Source organism: Triticum dicoccoides, chromosome 6B (genome assembly GCF_002162155.2).
Source record: "Triticum dicoccoides isolate Atlit2015 ecotype Zavitan chromosome 6B, WEW_v2.0, whole genome shotgun sequence".
NCBI classification, from domain to species: domain Eukaryota; kingdom Viridiplantae; phylum Streptophyta; class Magnoliopsida; order Poales; family Poaceae; genus Triticum; species Triticum dicoccoides.
In genome coordinates this window covers 692,352,531-692,372,060 of record NC_041391.1, presented here as the reverse complement: position 1 = coordinate 692,372,060, position 19,530 = coordinate 692,352,531, and the positions used below count along the sequence as shown (strand labels likewise).

General features: G+C 47.3%; 1 protein-coding gene across 1 annotated transcript; it reads right to left on the bottom strand.

The window, feature by feature from the left end:
• Positions 1 to 348: 348 nt before the first annotated feature.
• LOC119322115 (E3 ubiquitin-protein ligase PUB23-like) lies at positions 349 to 1,951 on the bottom strand. The gene has a single exon (XM_037595614.1). It carries the CDS (start codon positions 1,861 to 1,863, stop codon positions 601 to 603), a length of 1,263 nt encoding a protein of 420 aa, XP_037451511.1. The 5' UTR covers positions 1,864 to 1,951; the 3' UTR covers positions 349 to 600.
• Positions 1,952 to 19,530: the final 17,579 nt, after the last annotated feature.

Sequence of the window (19,530 nt, the reverse complement as noted above, 5' to 3'; positions counted from 1 at the left end):
TTGCGGGTGGTTTGAGGATTGGCGTTGGAAATGCCCTTAGGCTACTTCCAATGCATTGGTGCTTACATGAGGTGCTAAGCACATAAAAAAATTAGCAACTAAAACCCCCCAATGCATAGGTGCTTAACTTGTTGGTGCTAAGCATCCTTCATTTAATAATTTTGTAACTAAAGTTCTTCATGCATTGCTGGGCTTCTTCCATTTAAGTGTTGTGCCTAGGTTCTCGCGCTTGACATTGTTTCTTCCTGGGTCACCAAATTCATCTCTCCTCTTAATTACCTTACCACATTAGTTTTTTTGTCTACATGGCAGCCTTAGTAAATCATTAATTTAGTATAAGATGGAGCATTGGGAGGGGCCTTAGAAAATTATTTACAGTCATTTTGTGGGGTTGCTATTACAATCAATCATTGATGACAATTTGTGTAGATAATTACAACGAGATATTGAAAGAGAGCAATGTGCTCCTCCTCCCAATTAACTATTTACAATCAATTAAGGAATTTGAATGTTTTGTGTAGATAATTACTGTACATAGAGAATTTAAAAGAGAGCAATAATGTGCTCCTCCTCCTGACGAAGACGATCGGCGTGACGAAATCAGCAAGGGTAACGCGCCTTGAGGTGCGCTTGCATGCATGGGGAGTCCTTCCAAACCCTAGCGTGCATCTTGAGCAGCTCCTTGGCCTTGGCCCTGGCCCGCTCGCCAGCGTCCACCTGTAGAACTAGCAGCAGCTTCGCCACCACCCCGACGGCCAGCATCTCCTGCAGCACGGCCGGCGTCGGCGAGTGCCTCGCCACGGCGTGCAGAGCGCGCACCGCGCTCTCGGTGGTTGTCAGCGACACCCGCATGGCCTTCTTGGCCACGATTGCCAGCCCCGCCGGGTGCGCCACCAGGTCCGACCGCCCCTCCGCACAACCGCAGAGGTGGTCGATGGCCACCACGGCCAGCTCGGTGGGGTGCCGGCCCCCCTCGTCGAGGAGAAGCTCCACCAGCACAGTCATCGCGCCGGCCTCCACGGCCTTGACGCGGTTCCGGCCCCATGGGCACAGCCGGCACAGCACGTTCAGCGCGGCCTTCACGGCCTTGGCGGACACCCTGTCGGACACCACGCGCACCAGCTCCTGCACCACCTCGGTTCTCACGGCCATGAGACGCGCCGGCTCCATGACCGACACCATCGCCTTCAGCAGGAGGATGCCGTAGCAGCGGGACCGGTAGCTGGGTCGCCGCAGCATGTACACCAGGGTGTCCAGGAAGTCTCCGTTTTCCTCGAGGATCCGGACCAGGCTCTTCTTGGACGGCTTGAGCGAGCAGATGACGCTGAGCGCGTCCTCCTCCGGCGAGCTCGTGGACGTGGGGGAATCCAGCGAAAGTTCTAACAGATCTTCTGCCGACTTGGACGCGGTGGCATGGCTCCTGACGACGGAGACGAGGAACTCGACGGCCCCGGGCGTGGCCTCGACGCAGCGCCTGTTGCGGTCGCTCTCAGCGACGATGGCCTTGATCTCCCGGAGCGCGGCCAGCTCCTGCTGCCGGCCCGCACCGTGGCCCTCTTCGACGATCTGGGCGACGCGGGCGGCGTCAAGGGGCAGGCGCGGGGTGGGGAAGCGCTCGACGGCGTGCAGGGCGCACCAGGCCTGGGTGAGGCGGCGGAGCGTGTGGTTTGGCGTGGCCTCCCGGTCGGCCTCGGCGAGCTTTTGCTGCGTGACGGGGCAGGTGGCGTGGCCGTCGGAGAGCCAGCGCTCGATGCTGCAGCGGTCGTAGGTGATGCCGGTGGCGAGCGTGACGGGGTCCCGCATGATCTCCAGCGAGATGGGGCACAGGAAGTACGGCGGCACCTCCACCGACGACCCTTCCATCGCCGCAGGATCGAGGAAGAAGCTAGTTGATCGTGAAATGGATCTTGGAGAGCGAATGAACAAGCTAAGAAGAAGCTGACCAAGTTGCCACTTGCCGTAGAGTTGAACAAACGGGAGAGGAGGCAGGTGGGTGTTTTATAGGGCGCGGGGACGCGAAGAAGTGCACGCGTGTGCACAAGAGATTAGAGATTGAACTGCGTGGAATGACACAGTAAAAGGGGTTGGGTTGGGGTTGGATTGGATTGACTTTAGGGGTCGGTGTTGAGCTGGTCGGAGATGGGAGCGGCTCCACGTTTTGACTTTGTGATTCATTCATCCTTCTATTATCGACCCCTTGCTTGCTTGCTTGGTCTTTTCTCTTCTTCAACCGCTTGCACTTGAAAGATTCCGTTTCTGTGGGCATGGAACACCGTTGAAGTTTAGCCACTGCATTTCTATTATTAGTTGAAGAGTAATTTTCGCCGGCTCCGTGCTCTTAGTTTATTTTGACTTTGCACGGAACGATATCGATGCCCTGATCAAATGGATAAAATTAATGGTGTAATAGAGAAGATGTCAACGGTGCGTACCTGCTGATCATTCTCTGCAAACTGTGGGAATGAGTATCCTACACTGCGCTGAAATTTCAACCGATCTCCACTTTTTCCTTCAATAGCTGATTGCTTTTTCTAGGGAAATCAAAATTTCATCCAGATTGCACTTTCAAGTCTCAGTCAAGTGGCATAGCATATAAAGAAGAAAAAGAAGTTAAAAAACAAAATTTTCATGGATCTCCATGTAAAATCTTATGAGCATAGCATCGACTAAGATTTGATTAAATCTGAGATTTAGCAACCTGTCTTGAAACTATGCAACCTTTCTATTATTGGCAATGTGCATAACTATTTTTCTGGCCCTTTTACTTTTGTTTAAAGTTGGCTTGTTGAAATTAAAATACACGAGTTGCACGTCCCGAAATTAGTAACATGTATACTTGAAACTTTGAATAATTCAGTTCTACTACTAATATATTTGATGATTTACTTTTATTTTCAAAGTTTATTTTGGCCAGTTGCACATCATAAATAGACTGGTTGGACATTTTTTAAATGTGCATTTGTGTAGTGTGCAATGATTTTTGTGTTATGTCTATGCTTTTCATATTTTTTATGGATGATATTTTCCCCTTTTTTTATTTTTGTTGATTGAAGCTTTGGTTTTTTCTATGTACTAATATCTTTTCTATGCTACTAAGTATATTTGTGCATATTTACTGTGCTTTATTTCCACATTTTCATTTGGTCGATCACATGTTCAAAGTACCAATCAGACTCTTTTTAGAAAACCATTCTAGTGTGTACACCAGTATAAAATGTGGATGCAACAGATCGCATTATGTGAAATTCAGAAAGCTTTGCAGTTTAATCGTGCCACATTTATTTGTAGGAGTTAAGCTAATGTTTGTTTAATAAAAGAGCAATGCTATTCCTACTTATGGATTTTACAAAAACTTTACGTATAGGAGTAGTTTCAACCTAATGAGGGTTAGCTAAAAGTGCGGGGGAAGTTAAGAGCTAAATTAAATCAGTGCTTAGAGTTTTTGTCAACGTGTTACGTGCGTAGCTAGGAATATAATGTTTGTTAAGAAAAAGATTTGTCTGTTCGAAAATCAAATGGATAACTAACGAAAACCACATGTCATTGTATACCATGGGCTACCGGGGCGGCCGACGAGGATGACGATGCCACGGCGTTCGACCGGTCGCGCTGTTCCTGCCGCAGCTGACAACGAAATGGACGACCGATGGCGTATACGTGTGTCGTTTACGGCCAAATTAAATCAAGAAAACCATTTTTTTCCTGCATATATACAGCTACTATTCGCCGCCGCAGCCGCAATCGGAGCATTCAAGGTTCAAGCGAAGCTACCGTTGACCGACAGGGCCATGCATGCATGCATGCATGCAGGCGCTGCCGATATCATCACCAGCGACGCGTGGTAGCCAGCACCCACGGCAGCTTCCGGCCGCACGCGACCGGGCCCACTTGTCGGCGCCGTTTGACCGGTCCGTCGTTTCTTCAACGCACGCGCTCGTAAACTATTTCCACGTGCTGTTTTTTAATGGAAGGAATGCGGCGCATTTGCATGCTCCAACCTTTAGTATATTCGTCACGTGCCGACCGTGCATGCATCTTCAGTTGTCCGCTTTCCGTCACGTTGAAAGGTTCCTTCCTACTCTTCCTACTACGTACGTCATGTTTCCTACGACGTACTGCAAGCCGATCGCCAACCTTGATCGAATCACAAAAAGACCCGGTATATATTGGTAGTATGTTATTGTTATTGCATGTGACCAACTCGGCCGAGGGCCGGCGCTGCGTTACATCGATCATGACCTAACTGCGTCGACCAGCTCTCCTACCACCACAGTCGATCAGTCGTATTTAAGGTGAGGAACTGTTCCTTTTTGATCAGGAGGCGAGGAACTGTTCTAGTGGCTTAGTTTTCAAAGCGGAGCTTTGGATGGAATCTCACACTTCTACACCTAGCCTAATTCTATAAAAAAATTTACCGTGTTAGTTTCTCTTTGTGTTTTTTTTATTTCACTGTACATTAAAAAATTTGAGAGAACTTTTTTTTTGAGGCAATCTCGTGAAGCTTTATTAAACTGCAACAATGTTTACATGGATAAAAGATAGATTGCCGGGGTGTCCTAACCAAACATGGCGGCCCACCCCTAGCTTCAAAACATGCATCGCTAGATTGTGAGCTTTGAAATTCGAGCTCCTAAATTCATGTCCAATGTTGCAAACTGCAAAAGAAACACTGTGCTCCATGATTTCATGTAGAGTGGCACCATAGCTAGTGGGGTTCCTCCGTTTGAGATCTTCAACTACGACCTTACAATCAGAAGCAAGGTGAACATGCTGCACATTCAGATCATCAGCAAGTGCTAGCCCTTCCCTTATCGCGAGAGATTCTAACGTTGGGGGGTCGCTCAGGCCCCTGATCACAATCGCTGATGCACCCAGGAAACCACCATTGTGGTCGCGGCATATAGCAACCGCCACCCCTCTGCCTCGAGCCACGACAGCATCGGCATTTATCTTACTGCAACCACTCGGCGGAGGGATCCAGCTGGTTGGCCGACCGGTAGTTTGTTGCCTCCTCTCCGACCCTGGTTCTACTATGGTTTGAAGATCTCTCAACTAAGACTTGATGAACTGAGCTGTGGACTGAGGGCTCTGAAAAACATCCTCATAAATCGCCTTGCGTCTTGCTCGCCAAATGGCCCATAAGGTCACCACTAAGACAGTATACTCCTCCTGGCTCAGTACATCATGCAGGTTAAAGAGCCAGTTCCTTGCGTTGTTCTCATCATTCATGCTTATATGCTCTACCAGTGATTGGTCAGAGAGTGCACATATGCATCTTGAGTTTGTACATTCAAGGAGAGCGTGTCTCCAAGAATCATCTTGCCCGCACAGGGCGCAAGTTCTTGTTGTGGACATTTTTTGATGGTGGAGGAGATCCATTTTAGGCGTCGAGTGCCTTGCTAAACGCTAGAGGAAATCCTTAAGTTTAGATGGCACCTTTGTATGCCACAATTCAGTCCACGCCCTGGTGTTATCTCGAAGATCAGAAGCTCCTGCATTCTCTGCCATCCAGTTCTCCCTATGCTCCTTTTTGTTCAGCACTAAGTGATAGGCCGACTTGCCGTGAACCTGCCATTGCGTTCCCCGATCCAAGCCCAGAAATCCTCAACTGCCCTCATGCAAAGGGGAAGCGCAAGGATTGTGTCAGCGTCGAAGGGAAGAAAGTTCGCCCGAATAACATCTTCTTGCCAAGTGGCTGTGGTGTTGTCAATGAGTTCTGCCACCATAGTAGGCGGGTTGTCAGTTAACGAGGTTATCGGCCGCATCCTCCCCATCCTGGGAAGCCAGTTAGTATTCCAAATATGTGTAGTTTCCCCATTCCCTATTGTCTTGATTACTCCCTGCTTCAATATCTCTCTTCCATCCAAAACCAAACGCCAAATCTGTGAAGGATTGTTACCCAGTTCTGCTTCCATGAACGACGTGTTTGGGTAGTAGGCCGCTTTAAGCAATCTTGCACTAAGAGATAGTGGTTCCTCGAGCAACCTCCACGCTTGCCGAGCCAACAAAGATAGGTTAAAAATCTCGACATCTCTGAAACCCATTCCTCCCAGATATTTCGGCTTTGTCATAACATTCCACGAGACCCACACATGCTTTCTCTTTCCCCTCTTGCTGCCCCACCAAAATTGGCGGATGATAGCATTGATGTTGTCACACAAGCCTCGTGGTAGCCTGAAGCATGCCATAGAGTACACCGGTGTCGCTTGTGCTACCGATTTTATTAGCACTTCCTTCCCTGCTGCAGACAGAAGCTTCTCCATCCACCCTCTGACTTTTTCCCAAACTCTGTCGCGCAGATATTTGAAAGTTCCCAGCTTGGACTGTCCAACATCTGTGGGCATACCCAAGTAACGGTCACTTAGAGATTCATTCTGAACATTCAAGTTTTGCTTGATGCTATTTCGTAGAGCTTGAGGGCACCCCTAGCTAAAAAATATAGACGATTTTGCGTGATTGGTTCTCTGACCAGAAGCATTGCAGTAAGTTTCCAGAATGTTTGAAACCCTAGACGCACCTTGATCACTTGCCTTGAAAAGCAGCAGGCTGTCGTCAGCAAACAGAAGATGATTAATCGGTGGTGCGGAAGCTGCCACCTTAATCCCCTCAAATCCAGACGAATGAGAACTTGTCTTTAAAAGGCACGAAAGGCTCTCTGCTGCGATCAAGAAAAGATAAAGAGAGATAGGATCTCCCTGTCGAATACCTCTGCTTGGTATAAACTCAAAAAAAAATTGAGAGAACTAGAAACAACATGTCATGCGACATCAAAGATGGACCAGGGCCGGGTTGTCAAAATCAAAGGCCCTTTGCAAAACTCTAAAACAGGGCCTATCTCAATAGAAAATTTAAATCAGTAATAATGTTACCAGGATCTCCTATTCCCCGAATAGGGCAACTCGCATAGTCCAAACGCACAACCCCTGCTCCCACGCGAGTACCCGTTTTTTTGTTTTTTTTTTCTAATTTTGTATTTTTGCTTCTTTAAAAAAGTTTAGATTTCGCAAAATGTTCTCTATTTTGAAACAGAAATTAATTAAAAAAATGTACGCAAATTCAAAAAATGTTTCAACTTCAAAAAAAGACAATCGCAAATTACAAAATGTTCCCAGGTTTCGAAAAAGTTCACAAATTTTATAAAGTAATCAAAAAAATTCAATTTTGTTTGAATTTCCAAAAAAATGTTCAAGAATTTGAAAACTATATTCATTGATTCAAAAAACATGATTTTAGGAAAATCATGATATTTTTGGATATCTAAATTTCACAAAATTAGAGTGAATACAGAATATGTTCATGAATTTCAAAAATTATTTCCAAATTTCAGAAAATGTTTTTGATTAAAAAATCATTGTTTCAAAAAGTGTTCATGAATTCAATTAGTTCCCAAAATTGAAAATACTTCACATAGTCAAAAAAAATAACGTATTTCAAAAATCAATCCTGAATTTCCAAAGATTTATCTGAATTTTAAAGCATAAAAATGAAATATTTTTTTTTTGCGAGAACACTTGTATTACTCAAATAATAATGTCATTACAATCATCAAGGGCAATACCCAAGACCTCGTCTGGACCAGATCCCAGCCAAGTCATAGTTCACCCCTCAACACGAGCAAATCTAGCCAAACTATCACTAGCTTTATTCTGTTCTCTCACAACATGAGTAACACAAGTTTGCCTAAGACGCATGAGAAGTCTTATTTCATTCACCAAAGCAGCATAAATTGATCGATCGACTTCAGCAGATGTGACCATGGCCACTGCCAAGCTTGAGTCCGTCTCGATAGCAATGGCCAGTTCGGATCTTTGTAACGCCAGAGATAAACCTTCCATGATTGCCCCTAGTTCCGCTTCAACCGCATCTCTGCAAGAGAACAACGCTCTACATGCCGAGAAGATGATCCCCCCAGTGGAGTCTCGTAGGATCATACCAGCACCCGCATTGTCAGAGTCAACAAAAGATCCATCTGTGTTCAGTTTTACCCAGCCCTCGTTGGGGGGTTTCCACTTACACAAAGGACCTGCACTTTGGGGGTTTATCGCTGCACTAGTTTGATCAAAAGTCAGATATCCCTTGCCTTTAGCCGGATCCATTCCCTGATTCAATTTGATCCCTGCTAATTCATCCAAGTATCTTCTCAGGAAGCTGACAGAGACATCCATGGCCGGTGTCAGTTTATGATGTATGATTTCATTGCGCACATACCAACTTCTCCAGAAAATAAGCAGAACTTTACACCGCTCAAGATCACATAATGAATTCAGCGCATGCAGGAGCCACTCTCTACCATTGGGCACAAATGTTTCAATAGCCGGCAGATTCTAGACCTTCGCCATTTCCTTATACATGTCACGCCCTCGCTGGCATCTCAGAAAAGGATGAAAGTTATCTTCGGTTTCTGTTCCACAAACCGGACATCTGTTAACAACCTCGAGTCCTCTCTTATTCTTATTCTGCCACGTAGGAAGAGCGTCAGTCGCCAAGCGCCAAGCGAAGTTCCGGACCGTTGGAGGGACTGCACTGCTCCATATAAGTTTCCAGCAGCTCCTTCCTCCTGAAGACGACGTGCGAGAAGAGGCAATGTCCGCCCCAAATTCTTCCTGAAACGCAAATTGGTACGCCGATTTGACAGAGAAAACTCCGTGTCTACCCGGTGCCCATGCAATCACGTCGTCGGCTAACCTTGGCGATGCTCGAATCTTCAAGATCTCAACCACATCCGCCGGCAAAAAATACTGCTGTAGTGTCTCCACCTTCCAAGACCCATTTGCATTAAGCAAATATGCAATGAAACAGATACGGCATCGTCCCTGTACCGAGACCGGCTTGAAGGAAAACGGCCTCGGTATCCAGTTATCCCTCCATACTCGTATGCTCTTACCGTTCCCCACTCTCCATATCAGTCCTCTCTTTAACAAGTCCAGGCCATGACTAATTGCTTGCCACGATGACGATGCATTACATGTGAAGACCGTATCCTCTAGCTTGCCATGTGGGTAGTACTTTGCTTTAAGAACCTGGGCACAAAGGCTATCTGGGTTGGACAGCAATCGCCAAGCTTGTCGAGCTAGCAACGCTTGATTGAATAGCCGAAAGTCTCGAAAACCCACACCTCCCCTCTCCTTTGGCTGAAGAAGATGATCCCACCTTCTCCAGTGCACCTTCCGTTTCCCTTCTGCAGATCCCCAATAAAAAATCCTCACCATTCTAGTTAGATCATCACACACCGAGAAGGGGAGTTTGAAGACACCCATAATATATGTTGGCAAGGATTGGGCCACCGATTTAATCAAAACCTCCCTCCCTGGTTGGGCCAGTATGCCATCCCCCCATTGTAGCAATCGTTTAGTGAGGCTTGCTTGAAGGTTCTGAAACCTACCCTTGGACATACGGCCATCCGGGGTCGGAAGGCAAAGATACCGTTCATCAAACGCCGTACTTGTAACCAGCAGGGCATCCCTGACCTGCACCTGCACTGTATCAGGGCAGGCACTCCCAAAAAATATTGAGCATTTATCATAATTAAGCTTCTGCCCAGTGGCCGCACCATACTCCTCCAGGGCAGCCCGCACACACTCTGCTTGGTTTGTTGAGGCCTCAAAAAACAGCAATGTATCATCAGCAAACAGAAGGTGTGATATGCCCGGAGCTCTTCTACAAACTTTCACCGGTGTGATCTCCTCCATAGCCACCTTGTTATTCAGAATAGTAGATAATCCATCCGCCACAAACAAGAATAAGAATGGTGAAAGTGGGTCGCCTTGCCGAAGGCCACACGACGGTGCAAATGAATCCAAGAGGGTTCCATTAAAATCTCACCGATGTGACACACGTCATTACCCAATCAACCCATCGATGAGAGAAACCCAACTTTTGCATCACCTGCCTCAAGTAGACCCAATCCACACGATCATATGCTTTGGATAGATCAAGTTTATAAGCACAGAAGCTTTTTGTGGGATCTTTTTCCTGCTTGATATAGTGAATACACTCAAAGGCAATCAAAGCATTATCTGTAATCATCCTTCCCGGGATAAATGCACTCTGCTCCGGAGAAATGAGGTTATCCAACAATGGTCTCAATCGGTTAACCAAACATTTGGAAATAACCTTATAAACAACATTACATAAGCTGATTGGCCTATAATCAGACAACTTCAAAGGATTAGTAATTTTTGGAATAAGAACAATAGAAGTGGAGTTTACCCCTTCTGGCATAATGCCCGTTTGAAAAAAATCCTTGACCGAAGCAATCACATCTTCCTTGAGTGTACTCCAATTCCTCTGGAAAAAACGAGCCAGAAAGCCATCCGGTCCCGGAGCCTTCAAAGGGCCAATCTGAAAAAGAGCATCCGCAATCTCCTTATCAGACAAAGGAGCAACCAGCCTGGCATTATCATCCGCTGTCACTTTTGCCTCCACATGATCCAGAATTGGCGACGGGTTTATAGATGGGTCGGCCTTGAAGATGTTCTGGAAATACTCATTTGCCATCCTCCCCATCACCACACTATCTGTATGCACCACCCCAATGCTATTAGCAAGCTCCCGAATTTTATTCTTCCTCGCTCTCCACACTGCCTTACTTTGGAAGTACTTTGTGTTTCTATCACCTTCCTTTAGCCATGTAATTCTTGAACGCTGCAGCCATAGCATTTCCTCTTGATACAAGAGTTCGTTCATCTTGTCAGTGATCGCCCTGATTTTTGCTCGGTCAGCGTTCATGTGCATCAATTCTTCTAGCTGTGTACGAGACTTTGCCAACTCCCTCCTTATGTTTCCAAATTTCCTACTCCAAACTCCCAATGAACTCATGGTCTTGGATTGAGCTTCCCGCAGCTGCGCCAAGTTCTGTGCCCCGCCTACCGCCTCCCATGCCTCCTTAACTACCTCTGGCAGCGTGGGATCTCGTTCCCAAAAATGAAATATAGAAAGGAAACCGAAAGAAAAATATCATAGAGAAAAGAAAAGGTGGATTCAAAAACCGATGGGAAAGCCGAGAAGCATTCAAGCTGAATGCGGCCCTTTTGAGTAATGTATTGCTACTGCATTCAAGTTGTCTGCCAGTCCATCCGGCTGCCAACAATGAACAGGCACAACAGCCGAGAAATCCACTCTGCACACCCACATTTAAGCCAGGCTTGGACTGGAGGGCGCCCGATATATAAGCATCCCTATTCAAGAATTCATCCGATTAACCAGTTAACTTGCCGATTAATCCCTACTCGTAGGGTCATCGAGTAGCCGATAAACCGATAAATCATCTGATTAATTGATTAAATGACCGATTAACTTGCCAATTAGCCTATTAATCCCCTACTCGCTAGCCAACCAAGAAGCTACCAGTTAACGATTTCCTCAACAATGATAAGCATGGCCACGCACTACAAAAAAAACCGCACTGCCTCTGCTCCCCTTACTCCTTCGTTCATGACCGCCGACACACCTATGGTTGCATTCGCTCTCCTTCCACGACAAGCACTGATGCAATCACTATGAGCGGCCCAGCGTGGTGAAAGCACCTCTCTTCGCATCCCCAACACGAGATCGTGGGCATCAGTCACAACTGGCAGGCTCGACATGTGGAAAGCATTGATGCGGGTCGGCCTCTGAGCTTCCCAGAGCACAACGGCCGGACGATGGATGAGGCATCTAACAACAAGCCCGAGCCCTCTCATGCACCGGTCATAGGTTCAACATGGTACAGGTGCAAGCGAACTTTGACCCGGTTATGCCGGTGGAGGAGCAACAGGAGTAGGCACTGTCGGGGCTACAATCCTGAGAATCAGTAATACTAGGGGTACGAATAAGGGGCAGAACCTAGCTACAATGCACTTGTAACACTCGGTGAAGATTTAGACGATGGTAACTTTTGCTACATATTTTTTATGAATAGTAATTGATAATTCTGTAATTACCAAACTGGTAAACGACCGATGAAAATTGTGGAAATAGGAAGGACGCTATGAACTGCAGCATCCAAGGTCGGACTCCATTGTTAAGTGCGTCCCTACATGGATGCTGTTATGGATGACGTTGTTGACACACGAACACGTCACCGTGTACCCTCGATGCCGGGGGTGATGCACCGCGGCTCACGTCGAAAGAGATCTGACCGACAGCGCGATACGCAGGACAGCCGGCAGATGCTTTTGAGACCCGAAACCCCGCATGCCCGGGAGGGACCCCGTCACGGAGTGCGGCAGCTATGGGCTGCTCCAGGTCGATTCGCTCGCCCCTAGAGCCTCTTGGATCCGCAGCCCTCTAGCATGAAGAACTAGCGAAGAACGATAAGAAAGGTACAAGGGATAGATAAAAAGTAGATGAACACGAAAAAGTAGTAGATGTGTTTGTTCGATTGTGTATTGTTGTTTAATCGACCGTCACCCCTTAGGTATATAGGAGCCAGCTGGACTTCACGTTCAAGGAAAAGGCTTGGATGCACGTCCAAAACCCTAGTCAAATTCGGATTGCTTTTGTTTGAACTTTCCAAAACCGTTCGGTTTAAACTGGCTGCACCTTGCGGTTCTATTTTGAGGTGGTAAACGACCTTGCATGGAAACGAGTCCAAAGGCAACCTTGACCGTTTCGACGAGGCGAACAACTTTCATGTTGAACGTTTTTTAATCGGAGGTCATCTTGAGGGTCAAATCGCTCACGCAATAGAGCATATATTCGCGCTACCCATCATACAGGGTGTCTGGCGGGTAACGTCATTTTTTGCCTCGTGACAGAGCTGCATTCCAACGGCTCTAACTTTTGCATACGAACTTATATTGGAACGATTTGTATACCAAAATCGATCGTTTCGACGAGACGAAGACAATCCGTGTAGATCATTTTTCCATACGAGGCCGTCTTGGGGGCATAATCAGCCGAATAGTGTTCTGAATAGAAAATCTCAGTACTTCAAACGCAACTTTGGCCTTAGAGATGAGAGCGGATGGCTATGGCTCAAATATCATAGTTTCTCCTTTTGACGATACAGAACTTTCTTGCTTTGAGCACTTTTTCATTTGAGGCCATCTTAATTGTGTTTTTGACCATGCCAAAATCTGGTGTCAACACATGCCCCCCTGTTTTTCGGCAAAACTTGTGTGCCGAAAGATAATTTGTATTGTATTTGTTCTAAGGACGATGTCAACACTCCATCGTCCGTTTATATTTCTCAGGGCGATAGTTATGTATCAGCATGTTTATGCTAAGGGCGATAGTTGTTTATCGGCCATGTCTTTGCTTAGGACGATAGTCTTATGTCGGCCGTTGCGTATCTAGGCTTCTTGCCACACACTCGGGTGGTACTTCTTTAAATATTTTCCATTGAGAGCTCGAGGTAACAATGTGCTTTGTATGGACACCACCAAATATGAGTTTCCGGGAACTACTCTTGTAATCTTAAAAGGACCTTCCTAACTAGGAGACCACTTCCCGAATTTTCTATCTTTTAAACCAATTGGTAGGATCACCTTTCACACGAGATCGCCAACTTGGAAATTCTTCAACTTGACCTTCTTATTGTAAGCTCTTGCCACCCTCAACTTATCTCTCTCTATGGCCTTCAAAGCAGCCAAACGCTTATCGGTGACTTCATCAATATTGTCCATCATCAAGTTATAAAAATCCACCGCCGATAAATCATTTTGTTTGGCTATTCTCAAAGCATTCAAATTCACTTCCACTGGTAAAACGGCCTCTTGACCATATACGAGCTCATATGGAGTCACTTTTGTAGCACTGAGGGAGTCCTGGATTAGGGGGTCCTCGGACAGCCGGACTATGTACTTATGTCGGACTGTTGGACTATGAAGATACAAGATTGGAGACTTCGTCCCGTGTCCGGGTGGGACTCTCCTTTGCGTGGAAGGCAAGCTTGGCAATTCGGATATGTAGATTTCCTTCTCTGTAACCGACTCTGTGTAACCCTAGCCCCCTCCGGTGTCTATATAAACTGGAGGGCTTAGTCCACAGGACAAGAACAATCATAATCATAGGCTATCTTCTAGGGTTTAGCCTCTTCGATCTCGTGGTAGATCAACTCTTGTAATACTCATATCATCAAGATCAATCAAGCAGGAAGTAGAGTATTACCTCCATCAAGATGGCCCGAACCTGGGTAAACATTGTGTCCCCCGCCTCTTGTTACCATTAGCCTTAGACGCACAGTTTGGGACCCCCTACCCGAGATCCGCCGGTTTTGACACCGACATTGGTGCTTTCATTGAGAGTTCCACTGTGTCGTCACGATAAGGCTTGATGGCTCCTTCAATCATCCACAACGATGCCATCCAGGGTGAGGTTTTCCTCCCCGGACAAATCTTCGTATTCGGCGGCTTCGCACTACGGGCCAACTCGCTTGGCCATCTGGAGCAGATCGATGGCTACGCCCCTGGCCATCAGGTCAGGTTTGGAAGCCTGAACTACACTGCCGACATCCGCGGAGACTTGATCTTCGACGGATTCGAGCCCATAACAGGTGCGCCGTACAGTCACTATGAGCATGACTTAGATCTGCCGTCGGACGGTGTTCAGGAGAACGCACCTGCAGCTGCCCTGGCCTTAGATCCAGAGCAGATCGTGCCATCCGAGGATGGGTGGATAGACCCCGCCATGGAGGCCGCACACTCATCGGTGATAGAGCCAAACACGGACTTCACCTCCAATGAGATCTGTGCCATCGGACCCTCGGACTCATCTCCGGCCATAGGCTCTGAACCGCGCGCATCTGTGCCTATCAAACCTGATTGGGCACTGATCATGGATTTTACCTCTGCGGATATCTTTCAGCACTCGCCATTGGGCGATGTGCTAAATTCGTTGAAATCCCTCTCCCTGTCATGAGACTCCTGGTCGAACTATGTCCGGCTTGAGTGGGAAGCGGACGACGAAGAAATTCATTTCCCACCCACCACCCACTTAATAGCCACTGTTGACGACTTAACCGACATGCTTGATTTCGACTCCGAAGACATCGACGGTATGGACGATGATGATGCAGGAGAAAACGGGAACCACCGCCCCCAGGGCGCTGGACAGCCACCTCATCATATGATATATATATATATATATGGTGGACACACCCAAAGAAAGCAATGGCAATGATGCAATGGAGGATAATCCCCTTGAGAAGCAAACAAAGCGCCAATGTCAGCGGCGCTGCTCTAAAGCCCGCCATAGCAAAAACAGCGATACCGACACAAGAAAGAATAATACCTCGGAAGACGCTGAAGATAACGACGACCCCGTGGACCCAGCGATGGAGCATGATGAGCCAGGGGATGGCAAACACAGTCCGGGGCCGCTGTCTGATCACAGTGATGCCAAAGACAAAACCTATAAACCTGTCTTCGGAGAGGAGAACAGTCCGGACAACAATGCACTCATCATCCTGGAAAAGCACTTGGAACAAGAGAACCTCCACAAAAGGCTTATAGCCAACACGAGGAGCTTGAAGAAGCAGAAGCAAAGGCTTAAGGCCCCGTAGGATACGCTCAACCACAGATGGAACAAAGTGCTTGACACTGACGAAAAATACGATGGCGATCGCCAGACAAAGAGCTACCCAAAGCGCAAGCTGCTGCCCGAATTCGACGACGAGGCTATAGAACCCATCCCACCGAAAAACAATACGGCCGATCTGCCGGACCGACCACCCCGTGGCCGAGACAGAGCGGCTAATGACGCCACACATAAGTCAGCACACGATCTATGAGCTGGTATAGCTAGGTCCATATATGGATCTAGAAAACGCGTCCCTACGTAGGATCATGACCATACTGGTCAACTACCAACTCAGAATCAACACCGAACACTACAGCCATCGGACCCATGCCATGACACATCCAAATACAGGGGCACCGCACACCCCCTGTGCTTCACTGATGAGGTGCTGGATCATGAATTTCTAGAGGGGTTCAAACCCATGAACATCGAGGCATACGACGGAATAACAGAACTTGCAGTCTGGATTGAGGACTTTATTCTTCACATCCACATGGCTCACGGAGACGATCTCCATGCCATCAAATACCTACCACTCAAGTTGAAAGGACCAACTCGGCGCTGGTTGAAAAGCCTCCCCGAAAATTCCATTGGAAGTTGGGAGGAATTCGAGGACGCTTTCAGGGCTAATTTTCAAGGGACATATTTCCGACCTCCGGATGCAGACGATTTAAGTCACATAATCCAACAACCCGGAGAGTCAGCCCGTAAGCTTTGGAACATATTTCTCACCAAGAAGAACCAAATCGTCGACTGCCCGGATGCTGAAGCCTTAGCGGCTTTCAAACACAATGTCCAGGACGAATGGCTCGCCAGACACCTCGGCCAGGAAAATCCAAGGACAATGGCAGCCCTAACAAGCCTTATGACCCGCTTTTGCACGGGCGAGGACAGTTGGTTGGCCCACAGCGGCACCAGCGACCCAGGCACATCCGAAATCAGGGACGGCAATGGGAAGCCGCGACGCAATAAAAACAAGCGTCGAAATAATGAAGACAACCCAGACAACACAGCAGTAAACGCCGGATTCAGGGGCTCTCAACCCGGTCAACGGAAAAGGCCATTTAAAGGCAGCAAAGATGGACCGTCCATTCTAAACAAAATTCTAGACAGACCATGTCAGATTCATGGCACTCCCGAGAAACTTGCGAATCACCAATAGAGAATGTTGGGTCTTCAAGCAGGCCGGCAAGCTAAACGTCGAACACAAGGGGAGGGAGCCGCCAAGTGAAGACGAGGACGAACCTCACCAGCCAAACACTGGGGGACAGAAAAAATTTCCACCAGAGGTCAAAACAGTGAACATGATTTACGCAACCCACATACCAAAGAGGAGGCACAAACACGCACTCCGAGACGTATACATTGTAGGACCCGTCGCCCCCAAATTCAACCCATGGTCGGCCTGCCCGATCACTTTCGATCGCAGGGATCATCCGACTAGTATCCGGCATGGAGGTTTGGCCGCCTTGGTGCTCGACCCAATAATTGACGGATACCATCTCACCCGAGTCCTCATGGACGGTGGCAGTAGTCTTAATCTGATATATCAGGACACTCTCCGCAAGATGGGGATAGACCCGTCAAGAATCAGCCAAAGCAATACCACCTTTAAAGGAGTAATACTAGGCGTAGAGGCCCGCTGCACGGGCTCTCTAACATTAGAGGTTGTATTCGGTTCTCCCGACAACTTCCGAAGCGAAGAACTAATCTTCGACATCGCTCCATTCCGAAGCGGCTACCATGCACTACTCGGATGAAGGCCTTCACTCGTTTCAATGCAGTTCCACATTACTCTTATCTTAAACTTAAGATGCCCGGTCCACATGGCGTCATCACAATTAGCGGAAATACAAAGCTCTCCCTACGTGCGGAAGAATATGTGGCAGCTCTAGCAATCGAACCACTGACCGGCCTCTCCAACCCAAGCAACAAATCGGCCGTCGAAGACCACGGACACGGCTAGACGTGTTTGGCACACCACTATTTGTAGAAGCCCAGATAAACCTAAGCTAGACTAACGGCTATACCCCCATATGTGGTGCTAGGGGCTACCCGCACGAAAAGAATCCATAGTTCGACCGGATCCTATTTACACTCAAGAAATTAAATTCTCATGGTTCATTAAGAGTAACCAACTTTCCGCACAGTCACACCAGATTCTTTCACCCGGGCTTTTCCTTTTTTCTTTACAGATGACCATGGTGCTACACCCTTCCAGGATACGGCACAACGGAGACAAAGGCGCAGACGTGCAGCAGGGACCCGTTCCAAGGTTTCTTTTTGGATTAAGACCCTGTGTAAACCTTTTTTACTGTCTCTTGTTGGCTCACACCCCCTTGGTACTTAAAACGACCAAGAGGGATACCGACGTTATTGGCAAACTTATCATTAGCCGATCTAAAATGGACGTTACAAGGGCAGCATCCAATGTGTTTTTGGGATTTATGCCCTTACCACAACTTCTCTTTTATCACGCCGAATTTATGCACGTATCCATAAATTCAGGGATCATTATCGAGGGCGCTACTCAATCCAGTATATGTTGTAAAGTCCGAATACCTTCGGGAGTGTTCGGCGTCGCGGGTTTGGCCTTATATGCATCAGCTCCGAATCATGTCTTTGGTCAATAGTTGGGTTTGCCCGGCTCCCATGTTTTGCTACCTTACGTTCCGCTCTATCGGCTAAGGTGGCACCAGGAGAACTACTGTGATTGTGCCCTGGTTCATCTGGATGAGCACCTCAGTACAGAAAGCCAAAAACTCACTGTCATGATAAAGAGAGAGACTGGTCAACCACTCGATGACCCAGCGGAATCTTCGCGATTCCTCCGCATTAACGAAGGACCAGTTTCCCGGTCACATATGTACACGCACCGTATTCGGATGAGCGCGGACATACCAGGGGCTATATAGTAGCCCCACCATCAAACTCCTATGGCTAAGTGAAAATGTTAAAGCTATATAATCTGATTGCCTTGTTCACCGCGCTATCACCTCCTTAACTGACCAAGATGTTGGATCAAGTGTGATTACGCGCTTTGCCGAACACCCCCGCATTATATGTGTGGGGGCTGAAGTCGACGACTGCAAACTTTCAGGTTATATACATACATACATAAATGGCCGCACAGGAGGCACTACAATACTTTGCGGGCAAAATTATAAGTATAGCCTTTATTATTACAAGCATTGTTTTTACAATCAAGATACATGTCACTAGAACATGGTATTCTTTGAGCACTGAGCCTCTATTAAACGGGCACTGATACGTCTCCAACGTATCTATAATTTTTGATTGTTCTATGCTATTATATTACCCCTTTTGGATGTTTATGGGCTTTATTTTACACATTTATATCATTTTTGGGACTAACCTACTAACCGGAGGCCCAACCCGTATTGCTGTTTTTTTTTGCCTATTTCAGTATTTCGAAGAAAAGGAATATCAAACGGAGTCCAAACGGAATGAAACCTTCGGGAGCGTGATTTTTGGAATGAACGTGATCCGGAGGATTTGGAGTGCAAGCCAAGAAGCAGCCGAGGCGGCCACGAGATAGGAGGGCCCCCCCACCTGTACGGCGTGCCCCCTATCTCGTGGGCCCCTCGGGCGGCCACCGACGTACTTCTTCCTCCTATATATACCTACGTACCCCGAAAACATCCAGGAGCACCATGAAACACAATTTCCATCGCCGTAACCTTCTATATCCGCGAGATCCCATCTTGGAGCCTTCGCCGGCACTCTGCCGAAGGGGGAATCGACCATGGAGGGCCTCTACATCAACATCCTTGCCCCTCCGATGAGTTGTGAGTAGTTTACCACAGACCTGCGGGTCCATAGTTATTAGCTAGATGGCTTCTTCTCTCCTTTTGGATCTCAATACAATGTTCCCCCCTCTCTTGTGGAGATCTATTTGATGTAATCTCTTTTTGCGGTGTGTTTGTCGAGATCCGATGAATTGTGGGTTTATGATCAAGTTTATCTATGAATAATATTTGAATCTTCTCTGAATTCTTTTATGTATGA